Source organism: Mus pahari, unplaced genomic scaffold, assembly GCF_900095145.1.
Source record: "Mus pahari unplaced genomic scaffold, PAHARI_EIJ_v1.1 scaffold_5406_1, whole genome shotgun sequence".
NCBI lineage: Eukaryota > Metazoa > Chordata > Mammalia > Rodentia > Muridae > Mus > Mus pahari.
Genome location: NW_018392442.1, coordinates 74605 through 93257, shown reverse-complemented (window position 1 = coordinate 93257; position 18653 = coordinate 74605). Strand labels below are relative to the sequence as shown.

The following is an 18653-nucleotide window of genomic DNA, read 5'->3' as shown; positions in this document are numbered from 1 at the left end:
CCTTTTTCTGCTGCCAATCCCTAAGTGGGATCAGTACTGGGTCTGCACAGTCTCAAACTTAGCCAGTATCACACCTACAGCAACAAATTAAAAAGGATGAGGTTTAAAATCAGCACTAGCATGAATACCTGTTGCTCACTGTGCCTGATACGACCTTCTTGTTCTTCCCTTCTCATGGAGCTCCACATTAGACAGTGTTCCCTCAGTCTTGTCCTGCCGTGTTCAGGTCCCATGTTCAAGGTGCCAACTGAGTGTGAATGCCTGCTGCCACACCCAAACCGGGTACTTCCTGAAAGGCAGGCTGGGGCTGTAAGAGAAAAGATAGCGAGAAAGAACAGAAGGCCAAGACAAAGTATTCTGATCAAATCCCCCAAGTTTAATAATGTTCTGAGCTTATATAGCGGAGGGGGGGGAGTCCCATCCCCATCACCCCATTCTTGGAGCCTGTCGTTCAGGTATGAGCCTGTAGGTGGATCTTTGGGAAGCTGTCTCTGGAATATCTCAAGAGTCTCTCAGCAGGCAATGGTGACACTTTGAAGAGCAGTGGCAAGTGTAGACAACAGAACCGGCTTGGCAAGTCAGAAGGTACCACCCCAGGTGGCTCTGTACTTAGTGGCAGTGAGGTCTGAACCAGCCTGTTTCAAGGCTGAAAGGAGTCAACAATGGTGGAATCACCATGCCTGACCTAAAGCTGTATTATAGAGCAATTGTGATAAAAACTGCATGGAACTGGTATAGAAACAGACAGGTAGACCAATGGAATAGAATTGAAGACCCAGAAATGAATGCACACACCTATGGCCACTTGATCTTTGCCAAGGGAACTAAAACCATCCAGTGGAAAAAAGACAGCATTTTCAACAAATGGTGTTGGCACAACTGGCGGTTATCATGTAGAAGAATGCAAATAGATCCATTCTTATTTTGTTGTACTAAGGTCAAGTCTAAGTGGATCAAGGAATTCCACATAAAACCAGACTCACTGAAACTTATAGAGGAGAAAATGGGGAAAAGATTCCATGATATGGGCATGGGGGAAAATTCCTGAATAGAACAGCAGTGGCTTGTGTTGTAAGATTGAGAATTAATAAATGGGACCTCATAAAATTGCAAAACTTCTGTAAGGCAAAAGACACTGTCTATAAGACAAAAAGACCACCAACAGATGGGGAAAGAATCTTTACCAATCTTAAGTCAGATAGGGGACTAATATCCAATATATATATATATATATATATATATATATATATATATATATATATATAGAACACAAGAAGATGGACTCCAGAATCACATAACCCCATTAAAAAGTGGGGCACAGAACTAAATAACGAATTTTCAACTGAGGAATATCGGATGGCTGAGAAGCACCTGAAAAAATGTTCAACATCCTTAATCATCAGAGAAATGCAAATCAAAACAACCCTGAAATTCCACCTCATACCATTCAGAGTGGCTTAGATCAAAATTTCAGGTGATAGCAGATGCTGGCAAAGATGTGGAGAAAGAGGAACACTTCTCCATTGTTGGTGGGATTGTAAGCTTGTACAACCACTCTGGAAATCAGTCTGGTGTTTCCTCTGCAAATTGGACATAATACTGCTGGAGGATCCAGCAATACCTCTTCTGGGCATATATCCAGAAGATGTTGCAACTGTTAGTAAGAACACATGCTCCACTATGTGCACAGAAGCCTTATTTATAATAGCCAGAAGCTGGAGAGAACCCAGATGTCCCTCAACAGAGTAATGGATACAGAAAATGTGGTACATTTACACAATGAAGTACTACTCAGCTATTAAAAACAATGAATTTATTAAATTCCTAGACAAATGGATGAATCTGGAGGGTATCATCCAGAGTGAGGTAACCCAATCACAAATGAACTCACATGCTATGCACTTACTGATAAGCAGATACTAACCCAGAAATTTAGACTACCCAAAATACAATTTGCAACACACTTGAAAGCCAAGAAGTAGGAAGACCAAAGTGTGGATACTTCGTTCCTTCTCAGAATGGGGAACAAAATACCCATGGAAGGAGTTACTGACAAAATTCAGAGCTGAGATGGAAGAATGGACCATCCAGAGACTGTCCTACCCTGGTATCCATCCCATATATAACCACCAAACCCAAGCACTATTGCATTTGCCAGCAAGGTTTTGCTGACCAAACCCTGATATTAGTTATCTCTTGCGAGGTTATGTCAGTGCCTGGCAAATACAGAAGTGGATGCTCACAGTCATCTATTGGATGTAACACAGAGCCCCTAATGAAGGAGCTAGATAAAGTACCCTAGGAGATAAAGGGGTCTGCAAACCTATGGGAGGAATAACAATATGAACTAACCAGTAACCTCCCAGAACTGTGTGTCTAGTTGCATATGTAGCAGAGTATTGTCTAGTCAGGGGTAGGGCTGGGGGAGAGTATAGGGGAAGTTCAGGATAGCATTAGAAATGTAAGTGAAGAAAATATCTAATTAAAAAATAAAAGAAAATGAAAAGACATCTCATACTCTCATGCTCATGGATTAGTAGAAATAACATAAAAATGATGATTCTATCAAAATTTCTTTACAGATTAAATATAATTTCAATTCAAATCCCAATCACATTCTTCAGTAAAATATAAACATATAAAAGAAAACAAATGTATAAAATCCTAAAATTTTATGGACAACAAAAAAACAAAACTAAATAGTCTAAGAAACCAGAGAGAAAAGGACACTGCCAGGCATGATTAAAATTCTATACTTCAAGATAAATTGAAGAGCTACAGTAATTAAAAGATAATCAGGTATGAGAATAAAACCAACAAGTGGTCAAATGGAACCTCAACAAAGACAACAACCAAACATCCAAAATATGAGTACAAAAAAATTCAGTTCCTTGATATTTGTCAAATGATTTGAAAATATATGCTCTAGGAAAAAATTTCCTCCAAAACTGTTGCTGGGAATACTGTATGTCAGAAGAATGAAATTAGATGCATACCTATGATGTTGCAAAAACCTAATTACTACCAAATCAAAAAAACATATCCTAAAACATGACATTTATAGAAAGAAACAGGCAGTGCCATACATGATATAACCTAAGAAAAGCATTCAGCGATAGAAATTATTTTTGCATGAATAAATGTGAATAATTTGCAAGCATTTCTTGATAGAACTGAAAAGGTTATACATAGCTAAAGTAACAGTCAACTGGCTATAGAGGGAAACCCACAAAATGAAAGAAAATGAACAAGAATTCAGAACAAGATGAAAATAAAAGTCAGCCCTGTAGTTTTTGTGGGAACTATATGAAGAGACAAGCTGCACTTCTGATACCATATGTGTGTGTGTTGAGGGAAGAGTGTTGGCCCAGCCTGTGTGTGATCTTTGGTTGGTAGTTTAGCCTCTGAAAGCCTCCAAGGACCTTGATGAGGTTTTACCTTTTACTGTTTATTATAATGCTAAGTACTGGATTCCAAGATTTTGAGTCAGCAAGTAGCCTTTGGGTCCAGGCCCCAGTTAATTCTGATTGTTAAGTATAGATGCCAGAACCCAATAGCTGAGGAAAAGAGACATAATAGGGGTTTAGGTTTCCCAGGCTTGGGACCACAGGAAGAGAAAAAGAGGAGAGGGTAGATGGGATAATTTATTTTCTAGTTGCTTTAATTTTGTATAAAGAAATATATTGTGTCATCAATCAATGTGCCTACTTAGTTTTTTGATAACCTATTTACATTATTGAAAGCAAAACAGGGAACAGTGACATATCTCCCATTAATTTGTTAGGTATAGGAAGGAAGTCACAGAGGTCATTTGTCCATTAAACAAGAATTTAGATAAAAACAAACAAACAAACAAACAAACATAGTACGAAGTATCATCATGGTTCCTGGGCCAAAAGAGCATGGCCCAGAGTGCTGTCCAATTGAGTTAAGAGCAGCCAAGATATAACATATCAAATAGTAAGTGATAATTTGAGGTTATCAGTAGAAAAGTAGATTTTATTAGCATGGAAGTTCAGCAGTTGCCCAGCTATTGTGATGCTTGTTAAGGCTGTGTATGGGTTTATATTTTATGTGAATGTAATATTATTAATATAGGTCTAGATCATTTGACTCTGTTGGTCTTCCTATGGAGTTCCTATCCACTGGGAGATTCAAAAATTCCCTCACCTCTTGCATAAGAATTCCCTAGATCCATGTAATGTTTGTCTGAGGATCTCTGAATCTGTTTCAGTCAGCTATTCAGTGAAGCCTCTCAGGTCCTCTCAGAGGACAGTCATGTCAAGCTCTAATCAGCAAACATAACAGAGTATCATTAATAGTACAAACGATTGGATGCTGTCGCTAAATCTGTTGCATGTCTAAGCAATCCACTCCCTTGGTGGGGAGACCTTGTCTGGGCTCAGTGGAATAGGGTGTGCCTAGAATTGTAGAGACTTGTTATGATAAGGAGAGGGGAGTCAGGCTTCACCCTCTCAGAAGAGAAGGTGATCTGGGATGAAAGGACAGACTGCATGAGAGGTGATTGGGAGGGAGAAAGACTAGGATCATGATATAAAGTGATTAAATAAATAAATAAATAAATGGCAAAGGGCAAAGAAAAGGAGGCTGCCTTTCACTGTTGATGGAATTGTAAATAATCATTATAAAAGTCATGATGGTGAATTCTGAAAAAATTAAAGATCAATGCTGCTCCTTTGCATATGATCGAAACCTCAACACCCTATTCTGCAAATACTTCCTCAGTTATGTTTATTGATGTTCTAAAAAAAAATAGTGTCATAATTTCCATTGTCTTTCTGTGAAAATACACCATGACCAAGGCAACTTGTAAAAGAAAACATTTAATTGGGGACTTGCTTTCAGTTTCAGAGGGTTAATCCATAACCACCATGGTGGGAATCATGACACCAAGGCAGGAACATACAGTGTTGCAGCACTAAATGCTATCTTATATGTAATTCACAAGCATATAGTAGAAAGAAAAAAAAAAAAACTAGAATGGTCATGGCATGGGCTTTTGATAACTGAAAGACTAATGTAGTTAACTAACTCCTCCAACAAGGCCATACATAATTAATGGAAAAATTACACTCTTCTGATCACTTACGAATAGCTCCACTGACCACACTGACTATGGTATATCACTCAAACATAAGGACATTTCCATTCAAACCTCCACAGATAGAAAATGGAAATTGTTGAAATATCCTTCAGTATTCTAGACTATACAATTTAGCCATAAAAAAAGTGAAATCATGAACTTTTCAAATAAATTGATGGAACTAAAAAAGTTAGAAACCAGAAATTATAATAGGCTCCTAGGCAAAATAGGAGGTTTAAGGAGCAATAAGAAAGGGGGAATAACAATTATAAGAAATATTATCAGGAAGCTGAGAAGGCAAAACATATAAGGCAGCAATAGGGAGGCAAATGCAGAGGAAAGTGGGAGGAGGGTAAAAAGAGTAGCAAGGTACAAGTGATCCAATCGGGGAAGTGGGAAGCACTCTATTTAGGGGTGAGACAGGTGTATATAGAACAAGGATGGAGGTGAGTAAAATAATGAGTCTCTGAAAAACCAATGTACATGTGAAATTTAGTGGGAAAAAAGTCAACAAGGCACCAACACTTTGCAAATAACTATGAAGTTTAGAAATACAAGTAGTAGGTAAAATATTCTTCTCCAAGGAAGGAAATAATACTTGATTATTTAATACCAAAAGTTTGGCCCTGAAAACACATATAATTAACACACAGACTGAGCAGCCTATACTTAAGAATTAATGTGTATACTCATATACATATATACATGCAAAAGCAATTAGTAGAAAGTAAAACATAGAATTTGAAGGAGAATAAAGATGGATATGTGTGAGAGCTTGAAGGAAAGAAAGAGGAGGGAAATAATTTAATTATATTATAACATTAAATGTTTAAAAGTAAAATTAAAATGTCAAGCAACAAAGATATGGAAAATTATTAGGGATTTTTCTGGTATGTACCTAAGGATGGCTGGAGTAATACCAGAGTAGGGATCAAGGCATTCACAGTGAAAGCAGACAGAGCTAATATGAATAACACATAAGGGATATTGATGACCTGTACTGTAGTGGGAAACAAATAGCCACAAAGGAGTTAAAAACCATGGGGATCCATAAACTCTCTCATTTGATAAAGTGCTTATGATATAAGCATGTATTCTGAATTTTTTCACAGCCATCAGTGGCTAAACATATACCATTTCTTGTTTCTGATCAATTATTTACATATATACAAATACATACAGTTACAAACACACACACACATTTACCTCATGAAATACAGAGTTCTCTTGTTGCTTTAAATTAGGGCTTTTCTATTTCATAATTTCTGGAAAATTGCTGACTAGTTCATCCTGGTGCTTTGTCTTGCATATCTTTCTATTATAATTACTACAACACACATATATCACTGATTTTTAGAGAATTTGTACATATGTTTTTATTTTTTCAAGATATTTGATCAACACAGTCTAGCAGGAAAGTATATACACAAAAGTGTGTGATTACCCATGTATAAATCATTACTTATATATAAATAATGTTCCAATTGTTTTGATAACTTACTTCATAAAAGCCTATACTTTGAATTTTTCATCATTTTAGTTGAGATGATGACATCAATATTTGAAGTATATGAACATATATGTCATAAATCATTCTTTTGTACAATATTATTAACAATTTATAAGCAAATCTTGACATAAAACCGCCATATATTGCAATATGAAAGGGTTTTAACATTATCATGATATTTGTTAAGATTTCAATTATCATTTTATGGGTAGAGATTAACTCATTTTTCTTTCCAGTTAAAACATCCTAAATTTAAAAACATTTAGAATTCTTATGTACCAATCAATGCTTTGTTCACTGTGATGATTAATTCCACATAAACAACCAAAGGCATGCTGTTTAAAATTTCTTTGAAAAAAATTTTTTTTTGTATTTTATCAGTATCAATAACTACATTCAGATTTTTCAAAATGAATTTTAAATCAAATATGTAAGATAACAGATATATAAACAGACATTAATTATTCAACAAATTCCCAAATATACCAATATTAAATATTCATATTATTTTTTTGAGCTTAACTCTACAACATAAATAATTGTCAGGATGGTTGAACTGAATCAGGGTCCTTTGTATTTATCATTAAAATCATGAAAATACTTTTTGAGTTATACAGAAGTACCCACATAACCTGGCAGTCATTATTTCACAACAAGAGTTGCATGACTACTGACAATTCTCTTATACTTGATATCATATAGATGTATATATTTAACTATATTTTCATATTTGGGGAGAATGTTTTCTTCCTGAGTTATCCTGTCATATACAACCTGATCACAACCACTGTCTACCTATCTCTACTTAAATTTTGCCCTTCATGATTTTCATAATTGAGACTCTTCCTATATATGACTTAAATATCATAATATTTCTGGTCTTCTTTTCCTATATTCATCTCTCTATACTTTTACTTCTATATAACATATCTTTACATCTATATAACAGTAATGAAATTACATTTGGAGATCCCAAGTATAATTTAGGTTATACTTATATCTAAATATATCTTAGATCCTAGATGTACTTTTATTATCTCCAAGTGTAATATAATCCCTCTTTATGGAAAATATTACTTACAAATGAGGAACATTACAATACAAGCTACTATTTTCATAATTATCAGTAATTCAGAGTGACTTTAATAAATGGTTTATTTTAAAGACTAACTAGCCAAATCATTTATATACCTCACTTTGCATGTGTCATTTCTATATGAAACTTATGGATTGTCTATACAAAATGCATCTTAAGAAGAAATGTCTTCATTAGTAAATCAAATAACCCCTAATCCCTGAATCTGTGCATTCAAAAATTCTCAAGTACAGCTAAGAAGTAAAAGGTTTTTTTCTCAATATAGTAAATGATAGTTATTTCTTTTTGAGAAATAATAGAAGCTTTAACAACAAAGACACTTAGCACAAAATAATTGCAAGCCAAATATATAACACAAAATTTAAATTTTTAAATAATAAAACAATCATTGTGGTGGTAGCATGGCTTCAGAAAGACTACTATCCTGATGATTTTTCAGTCATTATTTAGAAAGTATGTATTTCATGTTAGTGTGAAGAATATTCTCCACAGAGTGTAAAAGCAAAGAATGATTAAAGATTGATTCTGCCGCTTAAATTTTTTATAAATTATCTTGATTTTTCATAAGTCTTTAATTAACCCATATGATATTAACTTTTATTTTTCAGAAACACATTGATGAAATGTTATTAGGAAAACAAACCCCTCATCTGCCTCTGCCTCAGAAGCACTAGAGAAATGAAATGAATCATACATAAGTTTATTTGTGGAACATCACATTACTGAAAAATGAAATCCACCATCACAATTAAGGATGACATGAAAATATGCTTAGACAATTTATGATCTATTTACTTTTGAAAGACTTAATGATATAGGAGTTGGTTACTCAAGTTCACCAATGTTTCTGTCATTCTAACAGATTCTATAAATTCTATTTATGAAGATGGTAAGACCACAGATAGATAAGATTTCTCATGGCTTGCTTCATTTCTCTGTTCCTCAAACTGTATATGAAAGGGTTCAGCATTTGGGGGACCACAATATACATCATAGAAAAGATTACATTCTTAACAGAAGAGTCAGTAACTGCAGAACTCATATACACTCCCAAAGCTGTCCCATAGAATAAGAACACTACCGAGAGATGAGATCCACAAGTAGAAAAGGCTTTATTTCGTCCCTGGACTGATGTGATCTTAAGAATAGAGGACACAATTTGAATATAAGAGAAAATAATACCAGCAAGAAAAACACCAGAAAATGCACTAGTCACTGTATATGAAAGAATGGTATTAAGGGAAGTGTCAGAGCAGGCAAGTTTGATGATTTGAACAAGTTCACAGAAGAAGTGGAGGATATTCTGGTTTGTACAAAAAGACAGTTTTAGCAACATCAGACTATGCAGAAGTCCATTCATGGTACTGATGAACACTGCGAGTAAAACCAGCAACACACAAAGACAAGGACTCATGATAATTGTATACCTCAGGGGATGGCCTATGGCCAAGTAACGGTCATAGGCCATCACAGCAAGGAGGCAACTTTCAAAGCCACCAAAAATCAGGACAAAACACACCTGTGAAAGGCAGCCACCATAAGAGATGCTCTCATCCTGTTTTTGAATGTTTACTAGAATCTTTGGGATTATTGTTGTGCTTATACAGATGTCAGTAAAAGACAGATTGGCAATAAAAAAGTACATGGGTGTATGGAGGTGCGAATCAGAGCTTATGGCCAGGATGATGAGAAGGTTTCCAAAAATGGTAACAAAATACATACACAGGAACAAGCTAAAGATAAATGACTCAATAGCTGGATCATAAGTGAGTCCAATCAAAAAGAATTCGGAAATACCTGATTGATTCGAAAGTTCCATGTTACTGCTGAATATTATCAAAAGTAAACGGTGAAAATGATCTGCATATCATTGGGTAATGATACTGTACCATTAATGTATGGTGAGTTTGCAAATTATAGTAACATCTTGTCCTTACTTTTCACATATTTTTGTGATTTCCTAATTAATGCATTTTCACAAGTAATGCTACTGAATTTGATATATTTGAAGCTTGAAAACAGGTACTTTAAATTTTATAGGTTGTCTTAGTTATAGTGTGAACTGCATTGTAGTTCAAATTTTTCATACACTTACCCTCCACTCCTCTTGGATACTATTTTTTAAACATCAGTTGTCTTCATTGAATATTGAGACACTTGAAAATATAGTGGAAAATATAAAAATATAAGGCATACTATTTTCTCGACAAATGATTCACATCTGGAAAAAGACATTAAAAGTGCATAGTAAGCTCATTTCTTTAAAGCAATGATCAAAAACATTGGCATGCCTTAGAATTTTCTGATCTACTCACCAATTACAGATGACTTAGTTCCTGCTATTAATTATGTTGACCAATGAATTGATTTCACAAACACACACACACACACACACACACACATACACACAACACACACACACACACACACATATATATACAATACATGCATACATATATATATAGTATGCATAATGTGTATACTGTATGTAAATGTATATATACATACATTATGTAATATATATACATATACATATGTATGAGCACACACACATATATATATGTATATATATGTGTATGAATAATTATTTACATAGAAAAAACAATGATTCTAAATCACCTGCATTCTGATATGAATTTATGACAACTCTTCATTTCTGCCTCTAGATATATCTGAATTAGTATTACAGAATGATAGCAAATAACAGATAACTCAACATTTTTCAATTCTCTCTGGCAATGATAAAACAATATGTCCAAAGCAACTTGTAGAAGAAAACATTTACTTTGAGTTTAAGGTAATAAAATGTCATTATATTCAGGGATAGAGAAGAAGCATGCCTGTAAATACCAGGACTGGTGACAGGTATGTGGAGCTGATAATTTCCATCTTCAGAACTAAATGTGAGTCAGAGTGAATTACCTGGAGTAGAGAGAAGGGAGAAACTATTTCTCCAAGGATGACTCATAATCACTCTGTGTGTGCATGCACCAATGTGTGTATATCTGTGTGTGTGTGTGTGTGTGTGTGTGTGTGTGTACAATATTGTAAGAGTAATTGTGTTAAGGAAAGAATGAACATTTCTAACTCAGTAATGCATATCTTTCATAAGAATATATCTCTTAATATTATCTCTGAGAATATTCCTTATTTTGAAATTAAGGACTTATTAGTTACTCAGATTAGTAACATTAGTCAGTGTACATGATAGTAAGTATAAAAATGAAAGTTATTCAAATTCTTTATTATATATAATTTAAACATAATTAATAAATTCTTAAGCCAGGAAGTCCATTGTATGAAAAACTCATCCTTATGAATGTTTTGAAAACTTTTAAATATGTGCAGATATTTATGATTTCATTATTTTTAAGACAAAAAATTAATTTTTTATTTTATAGCATAAACACAATATAAACAAATACTATATCATAATATCCTACCATATTTGTGCAATAAATTTAGAATTTTGTTACTAAAATATTTAAAGATAAACTTTTTCTTAATTGTTTTTCTAACTATTAATGATTTCATTATTGATTAATATTTTATAATAGAAATTTCAACATTAGCTAAATAACAACCAATACCAAAAAGATTTGCCTACTTGAATGTCCTAATTTTAGTTTTTTGTTTTATTTTCTAAACCAAACAATATAATTTTATTTGGCTATCCAGTGCTCACCTACTTATACAATCCTTTTACCACATTCTTAGGGGGAAAAATGACCATATTTCCATTTTATAAATTATTTTATGCAAACTTATTTCATTTAATATAAGTCTGCTAAAATAATTCTGAATTCAGTTACACTCTAACATTTTATATAAGCAGAAACCTACTTCATATACATTTGAAATACCTAATTATGTTTTTATTAAGAATGGCATATTTAGGCACTTTTCATTAATTGCATTCTACATTGAAACAATATAATTCTATTCTACATTTTCCAAAATTGCGATGACAACTAGTCATAAAAAGAAAAAAAATAGAAGCTACCACATCAAATATAATATGACTGTTGAAATAGGAGAAGATAAATGTGATGAAGACTAGAGTGTTAATGAGCTGATGCTTAGTATTTAATTACTTCATTTAATAATACATACTGTGAAGCAAGAGTTAGTATTAAGTAACAGTGGAAATAGTTAAGCTGTCATTTTTAATGTTACCAGCATTTTTCACTTTCCTCCTCTAAACACCACAATTTTTTAATTTCTGTTCAATGACCTCATACTCTGTAAAACAGAAGAATTTATCACAGAATTTTATGAAGAATTCTCAAGGGATAGGAATTGAAAATAATGAGAAACTAAGATGTTAGTTTAATTTTTAATAGGCTTCATTCTATTTCATTTTGATTGTTTCCTGCACTCAATATATTTCAATGTCTTTTCTTGTGCAGGTAATTTTCAAGTCCAATTAAATTAACCTTTAAGGGACAGGAGGATTCATATCTATTATTCAGCAAAATGTCTTCAACAGGACAGAAGTATAATTATCTTACATAATATAAAACGCACCACACAGTGCCAGAGATATAACCCTGAAATGATTCTTTTGAAAGGGAGATCAATCCTGCAGTTTTGGTTTCTGGTTTTCTAAGTGGCAGACGATGGCACATCACATTATCCTATTCACCTCCAAGCTTACTAAATCTGAGGGGGCACCCATTATTTTGACATTGCTGTAGTAAGTTACACTCTCTGATGCTCCAGTTCAAAGTATTAAGACTTTAAAAAGTGAAATACAAAGAATGAATTATAACTGTTACTCTAATTAGTAACATTATAATTTCCTTATAATCAGAAAAAAATTGGACAGCACACATACACACACACACAGAGAGAGAGAGAGAGAGAGAGAGAGAGAGAGAGGGAGATAGGGAGGGAGAGAGAGGGAGGGAGGAAGAGAGAGTTAAAACATACCTCTAAATATCAGTAGAAATAAACTACAATGGCCTGTGGTCTTGTAACTTATACTTTTAACCCGAACTTGTAACCAGAAGAATGAGGGAAGAAATTCTTCAGCCATGTAGATTATATAAAGAGTTTTCTTAAAAACCTAAAAATTAATGCACATATCCAAACCCGGCTTACTGATACACACAAAAAATGCTTCTTTAAAACTTTATAATAATTTAGTAAAATTAAAGGATTAAAGTTATTTTTCTGCTCAGCAGAAATGATTCCTGCCCTAGTAGATTGTACTAAGCCTATATTAATGAGGCTATGGCCATGTCAGTGCATACATTTTGGAGAATGTTTCAAGAGATTGGCAGTTGATCAGAGAAATGAAAGGGGTCTAACTTGTAATCTTATATATGTTCTTTCTTTAGTGTTTTCTTAATAGAATTGTAGGGAAACACCCACTACTATTTCTACGTCATTGACTGAGAAACAGTGAGGTGCCTGGCTTTCTTCACTGGCATTAAAATTCAGAACCACACTTGGATATTCAGGGTTGGTTCTTATGGCAAGAAGACATATCAATTGAATCAACAGATTCACAGAAAAAGAGGCCCTTATTACAGTAAAGGCTAATGCTGGTTTTTAAAAACAAAGTCAATTAGTGAGGTGATCACAGGCTAACTCTGATAATGTATGTATCCATTGGGATCAATATCCAAAGCATCCCATAAGACTAAATTTTCCACTATTGCTCTAACCTCAAGAGAGCAAGTACATAATAAATGTATAGTCATAAATGGCAATATAGCATCTCTGACTTTTAGGCTCCTGAGGGTAAAAATACCTTATTTGTTACTTAGGGTTTTATTGCTGTGAAGAGACACCATGTTTAAGGCAACTTTCATAAAGGAGATTTAATTGGGGCTAGCATATAGGTTCAAAGATTTAGCCCATTATCATCAAGGCAAGAAGTATGGCAGCATCCAGGCAAGCATGGTCCTGGAGGAGCTGAGAGTTCTACACACTGATCCAAAGATAGTCAAGAGAGTCTGTCTCATTGTCATCTAGGAAGTATGTCTCTTTTCCTACCCCCACAGTGATGTAATTCCTCTCAAAGTGTCATAGCTATTTCAACAAGGCCACATCTTCTAATAATGCCATTCCTTGGGCCGAGCATATTTTAACCACCACACCATACTCAGTTCTCTTTATTATATCTTCATATTTTAATTATAAATATTTGGCAAGATTTTGCTGACAGAATCCTGATATAGCTATCTCTTGTGAGGCGATGCCAGTGCCTGGCAAATATGAGAAATGGATGATCACATCTACTGGATGGAACACAGGGCCCCCAATGAATGAGCTAGAGAAAGTAGCCAAGGAGCTAAAGGGGTCTGCAACCCTATAGGAGGAACAACAATATGAACTAACCAGTATCTCCCAGAGCTTGTGTCTCTAGTTGCATATGTAGAAGAGAATGGCCTAGTTGGCCATCAATGTCATGAGAGGCCCTTGGTCTTGTGAAGATTATATGCCCCAGTACAGGGGAATGCCAGGGCCAGGAAGCAGGAGTAGGTGGGTTAGGGAGCAAGGCGGGGTGGGGGGAAGGGTATAAGGGACTTTCGGAATAGCATTTGAAATGTAAATGAAGAAAATATCCAATAATAAAAGAAAAAAAACAAAAACAAAAAAAGGAAAATAAAAAGAAATGATTTTTTCATGACAACAGTATATGCCATTCAGTATTTTCTATATAATAAAGGTTATATTCAACCATGAGCCTCAGTCAATGCTACTCCTCTGTATAAGTTACAATTATCCTAAAACAGCCTCATAACTTTTCGGGGAACCTAACCATATCTGGCCCAATAAACTGTTCATCCCCATCTTTCATTTGTTATATCCCAGTTATATTAATATTAATAAGGACTACATATGAATTAAATTTCTTTGCATGAATGCCTTGGTACAGACAAGGCCCACACACAGGCAAAACATAGATGAAATTAAAATAAATAAATTTTCATCCTGTGAATAAACTTTTTCTATGCCTACATGTTTATATCCTCAATCATCAAAACTTGAATATCCATACTTATTGTTTTTCCTTAAGCAATTGGAGGGAAATATAACCAGGCTATATACCCAGAGGCAAAATAATATGTAATAAAAATGTCTCACACATACACACATAATTTAATTTTAGTCAGCTCTTGAGAAATATTAAATCATAAAATTTGGAGAAGGTGTAACTTGATTGCTTATACAAAAAGAGGAGACTGTTTCAGAAATATAAAAATCACATGCTCTCTCTCATATGGAGATACTAATTAATGATGTTTGTGTCATATAAACAAGGGATTGTGAGAGTGAACATAGTCTAAAAACTAAATAGGGGATCACATAAAAAGAAGTGTTGAAAACTATGGTAAAAAGCAAATGTCACAGGTAAAATACATACAAAGAAGGCTTGAGCGAATATTAAACAGGAAGAGAAGGAATTTCCCAAAGGGGAACACCAAAAAAATAAATGTTTGGAAATGTTTACAATGAAAATTAGATTGTACGCAGAAAGAAATTCAGCACAATAAAAAGCAAAATCAAACATACAAAAACTAGTTAAAAGAAAAAATATGGTTTACTCATTTTAGTTACTAATAAAAATATACTAGAAAGGATTAGATCCTGTATTGTCTTAGTCAGGGTTTCTATTTCTGCACAAATATCATGATGAAGAAGCAAGTTGGGGAGGAAACGGTTTATTCAGCTTACACTTTCTGCATTGCAGTTGATCACCAAAGGAAGTCAAGACTGAAACTCAAGCAGTTCAGGAAGCAGGAGCTGATGCAGAGGCCATGGAGGGATGTTACTTACTGGCTTGGTCTCCCTGATTTGCTCAGCTTGCCTTCTTATAGAACCCAGGACACCAGCCCAGGGACAGCACCACCCACAATGGGCCCTCCCCCCCTTGATCACCAACTGAGAAAATGCTCAACAGTTGGATCTCATAGAGGCACTTCTCCAAATGAAGCTCTTTTCTTGGTAATAACTTCAGCCTGTGTCAAGATGACACACAAAACCAGCCAGTACAATTATAAATAAAAATGCTAATACAGTGTTCTAACTGATATATCCCTAATTGCAATATAAAGTAAACATTAAACACCATATGAAAATAAATCCACAGGGGTTTTTGTTTTGTTTTGTTTTTTACAGAAACAACAGCATGCATGTGAGATACACACAGTCGTACTCATGTACACATAAATAAAAATAAATATTAAAATGAAATTCAAAGATTTAATAGTTATCCAATTTCTCTCAACATTATTATAAGAAGAAATAAGTTTACAGAACACCTTTATGGTTTAGAATAAGTAACTTAAAACTAACCATAGGTTTACCATGCTAAAGGGGATTGTCTTAGAGTTGTGCATATATGGTCAGCATTTATTGAACTAAGTCGGTTATTACCAAAATCCCAGCATGAATCAGGAAGGAATAATAATTTCTATCACTTGCTAATTAGCTATTCATACTCAATGGCCACTTGTGAAGGGACAATCATTTTATTTTAGTGGGGAATGTGGTCTCCAAGTGGTTACTCATATTCCAATAAATGAACTCATTGGCATATAGGCAGTTCTAAATGAACTCAGAAAATTGGAAAAGAAGAGAACACATGAAATTGGGAAAGGAAAATAACATGACATGTGAGAAGAATGAGAGTGGAGGAAAGGGGTAGATTTGATCAAAACAAATTATACTCATATATGAAATTGAAATAAAAATTAAAACTTGGGTGGGATATGCTTTGGAGGAAATGAGTATGATGGATTGGCAGACTTTCCGTGGCTATGATAATTTTTGGTAAGAGTCACGAAGGTATTTGAATTTGTAAATAGACACTAAGGGAATCTGAAATACTAAACACCCAGGGTTGTTCCTTCAAAGGAACTGCATAAACTTCTATCCTGTAAAAATGCTAAAAGTGGACATCTTTAAAAGCCTGATTATCTTTTCTTTATGTGTGTGGCCAGTGTTCAAACTGTTAACTTCTCCAGATCCTTACTGTAACTTGTTTTTCTCAGTTAATCTAGAGACCCCTTCTTTACAGAAGAGGCTTATGTACTTCAAAAGAGTTTCAATATAGTCATGTCTGTTCCATATTTTAAAATCTGTAAGAGATTTATGTATGTTTTATTTTACATGAGACTGTGTTAATATCACTAAGACAGTTTTAATAATATTTTGTTAAGTTTAAATATGCCTAAAAGAAATGACTCAGGGTCAGATTTCCATTGGTTTGAACCAATAAAGAATACTGAATTTTACTGAACTAAAATGACTTCTTGTTTCCTGTGTATTATTAAGCTGCTGACTATGGAATTCATAATGATTCCTGAAAATATTTCACTGTATATATGTATGAAATCCCCTAAAGGAAAAAACAAACATTTGTTTTCATTTGTATCTTCAATGGTATTTGAACCTACCATGGTATCATAGAGAAGCAGAATTTAAGATGTGAATACAATATTCTTGCATCTTACTTTTTTTCTGTTCATCTACTACACTGTGTCCTCACTGAATACAGATCAACAAACAATAAATAGAAGCGAACCCTCAAATATGTGTGGGCATCTATATAACCAGTAGTTCAAAGAAGTTTATGTACTGAAATTGGTAATAAAATATTATGGGTTTTAGAAAAAGATTCAAGATTAAATTATAGTCTGAAATATATGTATATGTCATTTTACTTAGTAATCCTACAAGAATTTGCTAATAAGCATGTTTAAGTAATTTTATAGTGACCAGAATAAACACAATTTGAAATCACAAAAAAAATGAATGCCTGTAATGAAATTCTTCAGTGCTCCATTCACATCCTTTTGTTCAAGCTGTACATTACTGGATTCAGTATTTGAGTCCTCACAGTATAGTTTGGTTTAAAAAGAAGATTTTTTGAAAAAAATAGTCTTTAACTACAGAACTGGCATATATAACAAAACATGTTCCATTGAGTAAGGATAACATAAAGATGCAAGAACTACATGTAGAAGACTTTATACCTTCCCTGTAATGGGTGCAACTTCAAAAGAAAGAAGAAAATTTTAATGTAAGAGATAACATAGGTAAGTGAAATATACAAAATATGGCATCCACTAGATATTCTGAAATGTTATTAACCCATTTATCAGATTAGGCAAGCATGTTGATCTATGCAAGTTCAAAATGTGTAGAATTTTCTCATTTATATAGTAGCACAAGTAACACCATCTGATTGTGGAGTATTTCATGTACAGTGTTATAGGAAGGTATAGTAGTTTCTCACTTCAGCAGCACATATACTAAAATTGGAATGATATAAAGAAGGTTAGCATGAGCCTTGTACTGAATGACTTACCAATTAATAAAGTGTTCTATATTTTTAATATTCCACAATAAAGTCAAATGTAAAAGATGTTTTCTATAAAATCAAGTGGTATTAGTACAAAAAAAAAAAATTAAGGAGATTCAGGATACCCCCTGAAAACCCAACACTACAAATGTTACTGGAACAAAAATACAATTTAAGGAGGTTCCTGAAAAGCCAGGAAAAAAATAATCCTAGACCTGTTAAGTCAAAATAATGAAGGCAAACATATACTCACAGACACACACACACACACACACACACACACACACACACACACACACAGAGAGAGAGAGAGAGAGAGAGAGAGAGATGAGAGAGAGAGAAACAAACATAACATTCATCATTTATATCAATTATCTCAATATAAATTGAGTGAATTCCTAAGGCATCCAAGAAAGATACCCCAACACCAATTGCAGATATTACCTCAAGGTAAAGGATTTGAAAAAAAAAAATTCTTGTAGCAAATAAACCTAAGAATCTTGTATAGCCATTCTAATATCTAACAAAACATACTTCAAACCAAAATTAGGCAAAAGAAAATGGGAAGGAAACTATATACTCATCAAATGTAGAATCCATCAAGTAACAATTCAAGTTTTAC

At 33.7% G+C, this 18653-nt stretch overlaps 1 protein-coding gene and 1 non-coding gene across 2 annotated transcripts; one reads left to right on the top strand and one right to left on the bottom strand.

Annotated features, from left to right (window-relative positions):
- Positions 1-235: 235 nt before the first annotated feature.
- Positions 236-9529, bottom strand: LOC110315017 (olfactory receptor 7G1-like). Its single transcript, XM_021189190.1, has 3 exons — positions 8623-9529; positions 3733-3779; positions 236-307 (listed from the first exon to the last, which is right to left on the bottom strand). Exons 1-3 carry the CDS (start codon positions 9527-9529, stop codon positions 236-238), a joined length of 1026 nt encoding a protein of 341 aa, XP_021044849.1.
- Positions 9530-17956: 8427 nt separating this feature from the next.
- Positions 17957-18063, top strand: LOC115063323. Its single transcript, XR_003843175.1, has one exon. It is a non-coding gene; the product is annotated as a U6 spliceosomal RNA (small nuclear RNA).
- Positions 18064-18653: the final 590 nt, after the last annotated feature.

What these genes read in the sequence shown, in the direction of transcription:
- LOC110315017 (XM_021189190.1), bottom strand. Translation starts at nt 9,529, where the DNA reads ATGGAACTTTCGAATCAATCAGGTATTTCCGAATTCTTTTTGATTGGA. An exon ending in AATGAAGCAAGCCATGAGAA is followed by an intron (nt 3,780 to 8,622) that starts ATCTTATCTATC and finishes CCTATACCTAAC; the next exon opens with AAATTAATGGGAGATATGTC. An exon ending in CCTGTTTTGCTTTCAATAAT is followed by an intron (nt 308 to 3,732) that starts GTAAATAGGTTA and finishes TTTCTCTTACAG; the next exon opens with CCCCAGCCTGCCTTTCAGGA.